Source organism: Trachymyrmex cornetzi, unplaced genomic scaffold (assembly GCF_001594075.2).
Source record: "Trachymyrmex cornetzi isolate Tcor2-1 unplaced genomic scaffold, Tcor1.1 scaffold176, whole genome shotgun sequence".
Classification (NCBI taxonomy): domain Eukaryota; kingdom Metazoa; phylum Arthropoda; class Insecta; order Hymenoptera; family Formicidae; genus Trachymyrmex; species Trachymyrmex cornetzi.
The window spans coordinates 244,806-249,771 of record NW_017296375.1 but is presented as its reverse complement, the minus strand read 5'-3'; the positions used below and the strand labels follow the sequence as shown (position 1 = coordinate 249,771).

At 34.3% G+C, this 4,966-nt stretch overlaps 2 protein-coding genes across 6 annotated transcripts in view; both read left to right on the top strand.

Annotated features, from left to right (window-relative positions):
• FipoQ (F-box/LRR-repeat protein FipoQ) overlaps positions 1-2,787 on the top strand; it is a 34,521-nt gene extending 31,734 nt beyond the window's left edge. For 4 of the 5 annotated variants that reach the window (XM_018504605.1, XM_018504604.1, XM_018504607.1 and 1 more), the window contains 2 exons: positions 316-519; positions 787-1,308. In XM_018504605.1, the coding sequence (XP_018360107.1) occupies positions 316-519; positions 787-922 (340 nt within the window). In that variant the 3' untranslated portion in view covers positions 923-1,308. Of the gene's footprint in view, positions 1-315; positions 520-786; positions 1,309-2,488 lie in introns of those variants that run through there. The other variant, XR_001939996.1, reaches the window with a different exon arrangement.
• LOC108759260 (ras-related protein Rab-28) overlaps positions 2,781-4,966 on the top strand; it is a 41,306-nt gene continuing 39,120 nt past the window's right edge. Inside the window, exon 1 of the mRNA XM_018504608.1 lies at positions 2,781-2,873. Coding sequence (XP_018360110.1) covers positions 2,799-2,873 — 75 coding nt within the window. The 5' untranslated portion in view covers positions 2,781-2,798. The remainder of the gene's footprint in view (positions 2,874-4,966) is intronic.

The window sequence follows — 4,966 nt, the reverse complement described above, 5'->3', positions numbered from 1 at the left end:
AAAAAATTGAGATTTTTATCATTATTTTATAATACATTTTCATATATTTATATTAGAGTAAAAATTTAAAAAATATTACTACTTATTTAAATAACTTTTGATCTAGATGGTCAATTGTTTCTATTTTTTTTGTATTATTATTAAATGAAATTTAAAATAGTCTGTAATTTTTTCAAGTAGTTCTTAACATATTGCATTTGCCTTACAACCTCCTTAAGGCTTTTATATTATTTAAAGACTTTCCCTTTTTATTATTATAATTTAAATTTAAAAATAAACATTTTCTGAGAATTAAGAATTCCAATAATATTTCAGAATACTTGTGATGGGCACTCAAGAGAGACTGGGCGTCAACATTCACGTGGATCAGTTGATGGACGGAATCGCTAATAATTGTCCTAATTTGGAGCGTTTGGAGTTGCGATGGGACCCGGAAAACTTACGATTTTCGGACAAAAGTCAGAAAGCTATTGATATTCTACGTGTGAAGTGTATCAAGATGAAATGTTTAAGCCTCAGGTAAAAAATATAGCGATAAAGAGTAAAATTGCTTAAATCATACCTGTGCATAAACTGTACTGTATAATTTCGATTTAAAGACATTTACGCTCTTACTGGTACAAAATGTAAACAGTAATCTAAAACGTTAATTATTGGTTACATTTTATATTGTCAAAAATTATAATCTTTAAATTACAACTGTTGTACGATTTAGGCACAGGTACGATTAAAACAAATTTATCTTGTAGAATGAGCGATATTTATAAAACATTACTTTTGTTGCAGTGACGGAAGATACTATGAAATCGTCAAAGCGAATTTCGAGCGAGCCGATCGACTTACAGTTGTGAGAACCATTACGTGTTGCAGAGTATCGAATTACTATCTTTTGCAAAATTATAAGGATCTAATTTTTAATTAAGGCACGTTGCTGATAGGTTTACAGGTTGTTTTGTGAGTGTTACCGCGACTCTGTTGACACGGAAAAGTGCTTAAAAATAAAGCGATAAAATAATATATTTATATAAAATACGATATTTTCATTACGCCAGTATTAAGGTACATATATTAGTTAATAAGAAAACAAGATTGTATCATACAACAAATTGTAATTTAATATAAGAAACACTATTTTTTACGCTGGACAATATTTGTTTCCAAACTTTCAAATTGTCCAAGAACATCGAAACTTGCACAGAGCAAAGAACTGAGAAGTGTCCCACTAAATGTAAGTACATCGTCGTCCAAAACGTTACACACATCGTCATCATTATTGCGTTGTGTCGTCGAAAAGAATAGTTTTGTTAAAGCATCTAAAAATTTAGCTGTATATACTTATATCTTAAAATAAGTTTGTAAATAATTTTATGTAAAGTAATTTTATTAGATCATCAAAATAATTTTATATATATATGTAATGCGGCATCTACAATGAGATTTTAAGACGTTAAACTTAAGCTTTAACCCTTTGCGGCATACATTTTTCTATAAGATTAATTTAAAGGACAAATGTACTTCTGGGGGTTTTTGGGGTCGCTGATTACGAATTTGAAGTCAGTTTTCAAAAATCCAAAATGGGGGAACCAATATGGCGGACGAGTTTTTAAAAATTCACTTGAAATTTGCTACTGCGACCTTTGAATATTATCATGGATTCATCGTCACTTTGTTATCTCTTTAGCTTCTACGATTTCCGCGGAAAAAAAAATCTTTCTACGATTGGATCCGCCATTTTGGATTTTTGAAAACTGACTTCAAATTCGTAATCAGCGACCCCAAAAACCCCCGAGTAAGGAGTTTCAAGTAAATCCGATTAATTTTTAAAAACTCGTCCGTCATATTGGATCCGCCATTTTGGATTTTTGAAAACTGACTTCAAATTCGTAATCGGCGATCCCAAAAACCCCCGAGGACGAAATTTGGTTTTAAATTACTCAAAAATTCGCACAAAAATGAATTTTTTGCTAAAAAAAGTTCGATTTTGGAAACTTATTTGTTTATAATTGTTTATAATTTTGCGTAATTGCATTTATAATCATTTTTGTCACCTTCCCAAATGCTTCCTCTATTATTGAAAAAAGATTCATGGATGTTACTTCGAAAACATTGAATCTAGAGAGAAAAGTTATGAATGAAAAAGGTGGGAATCTGGGTTCGCACTATGCCGCAAAGGGTTAAGCGTTAAGTCTTAAGAAATTGACCAATCACAGTCAAATGTGTGGAGAATAATCGACTATGATTGGACATTTTTTTACGGCTTAAGGTTTAAAACTTAAGTTTTACGCCTTAAAGTCTCATTGTAGACGCCGCTTTAGACGTTCAAGCTGGTTGTTCAAATGTTAAAACTTATTATAGCATTGCTCGTTATGCTTGAGCACCCTGCATAATTATTTTGTTAATCCAACAAAATTTTTTCAGATTTATATCTTAGCTAAATTTTGAAATATGTTTTCAGAAATATTTCAGCAAAATTGTTCTTTCTGTACAGGATCACTCTTCAAGTCGAAAACTTCTACTAACATCGAAGTACGCACGTTGGCGATGCCGCGATTCTATTATCGATTATTCGCTAATTTATTCATGCCTGCGAATAGACGACGACAACGACGACGACGACGGCGTACTGGCCACCACTGCCGGTCGATTCGGACCTCGCTTGTCAGCCACAACACGCGAGCTGCCACATTCCATGCTGCGCCATTATAGTCGAAGACCTTCCCGACGGACGAGTCATGCCGCTCGCATGATCACCATCGAGGATTATCGTCGATTCGACCTGTATCTTCATCACATCTCCAATGTCGGACGTTGAAGAGGAATCGGCCGAGAAGCGACTGAAAATTGTGCTCGTGGGTGACTCCGGTGCCGGCAAAGTGAGTTTTTGTCAGCTTGAAAACGCGACGGCGGTCGACAGAGGTGGTTGATCCCTAGTTTCGAGGATGCTCGGCACTTAACGAGCGATATTTATTAGTGTGTATCTGTCCGTTTAAATTTGTTTGCCGATCACCATGGAGAAAAACGCTATAGCAAGAATCCTTCAACAGGTGACAGGGAGGGCTTCGTTATCGAAGAGTACTTGATAAATTTTCGTTGTCTTTTCGTGACGATTGTGACGGGCGGTGAAGTTCACAATTTTTTTGCGTTTATATGATTCTTTATGTCTAATTGTTGTAGGTATTATTCATGTTTACAGTTTTGTTGATGTAGTGATAACTATATATGTTTCTGTGTAAAATAAACGTACGGTCGTATTGTGCAATATAGACATTAACGATGAATGTAATATGCGAACTAGAATCGATGAAGTCTCGGTCGCGACTTCGTGTCTCTGGATCCAATGCGGAAACTTTCACAACATGCGACGTTCGCGGTTTATCGTATCCGTTAACTTGCTATGTAATGATAGAATAATAAAGTAAACCAGCAAAAACAAATTTTCTAATCGATGCATTTTTGCATTAACGAGGCTAATCATGTAGGTCAAGTATGAATTTATTAACCTTTAGTTTTAGAAGCTATTCTCTGTTCTTCTTTTTATATTTTTCGCGAAATGACAAACGTCACGAGGAAAAAAGATCGACACTCGTGCGCAATATTTTTTGCGTGATTCAGGATAAATTCTTATACATTTGGGCACAATTTCTACTGTTACTTATTCAGTGTAAAACTTAATCCTACAATTTTTTTATCGTATAAAGTATTAAGGTGCAATTTCGTGCAGCAAAAAAAGCTGACGTTTTACCCCCACTCCACTGCAATGCAAAACAGCATTGAAAAGCTGTTCGCTGTTCGCTTATATAAAAAATTATTCAATTGCATTTTACATGCATCTTTATAATGAAATATAATTGGATAACTTTTTTATGTATACGTTTATGCGGCGCTATGCAAATTTGAGTAAACTCTTAAGGGGATCCTAAAGATATGTATTACCGATTTAAACACGTATAATTTTTGTATAACGAATACTCTTTTTCTTTTTCACGGATTGGAAAATCCTTTTCCAGGATTAAAGTATATGCATTAATACGTGTTTGTGAAGTAGAGTCTACGCTGAGAATGATCAAAAATTTCGAAATCAATATATTTTTTACCATTTCTTAGTGTAACATGGCGTCTCAGCTGTCAAGTCGTGACAACATTTGTTTGATATGAAAGCTTTGCAACCCGAACGTACGAAATAATAGTTCCCAAACACGTAATTTGCACGAACATACAACGTCGTGTTCTTAGAATTAGATTTAGACGCTTTATCGCGACGAATTCGTTGTACGAAAATTGACACGTATGTGTGACTGCGTGTATCATAGGCTGCGTGAGATATTGCTGCGGTAGTATAAAAAGACATGTCGATGTGCGGCGCGCGGCGCGACATCTAGTGATTTTTCGGAGTTCGAGCTTTGCTTTAGGATCCCCTTAAGGGAGTATTCTAGTCTAGAAGCCGAATTTTTATGCCATTTTTGCGAATTTTTAAAAAATATAAGATAAAGTTTTTGGGACAGGGTTTTTTTTCTACATATTTGTACATATTTGAAAAATATTTCAGAATTTTTTTATTAAAAAATAATTGTTAATATGCGCTGTATAACATATTAAGTAACGTCATGAAAAATAAAACTAGGTCCTATGGCTCACACGATTCCAGCTCTTTTGCTCATCTGAAACAAAAAACCAAAGAAATTCTTAATTAATATACAGTCTATCAAGTAAGAGCGTGGTCGGGTAAATGTATGAAAAAATTTATTAAATGAAATTTTTATATTTATATATGCATTGTACTCAATACGAACAATGATGCAATTATGTTAATAATGTGTCCAGTCACCACCGGCGTCGATAATTGCCTTGCATGCTTTCGACTAATTTAACGGCGTATTCTAGCGGCAAGGATCTTCAGATCCGACTTTCGCAAGATAACTGCTCCAAAGTGTGTGTGCGTTTTCCACGAAGCTTCTGCTTAATATAT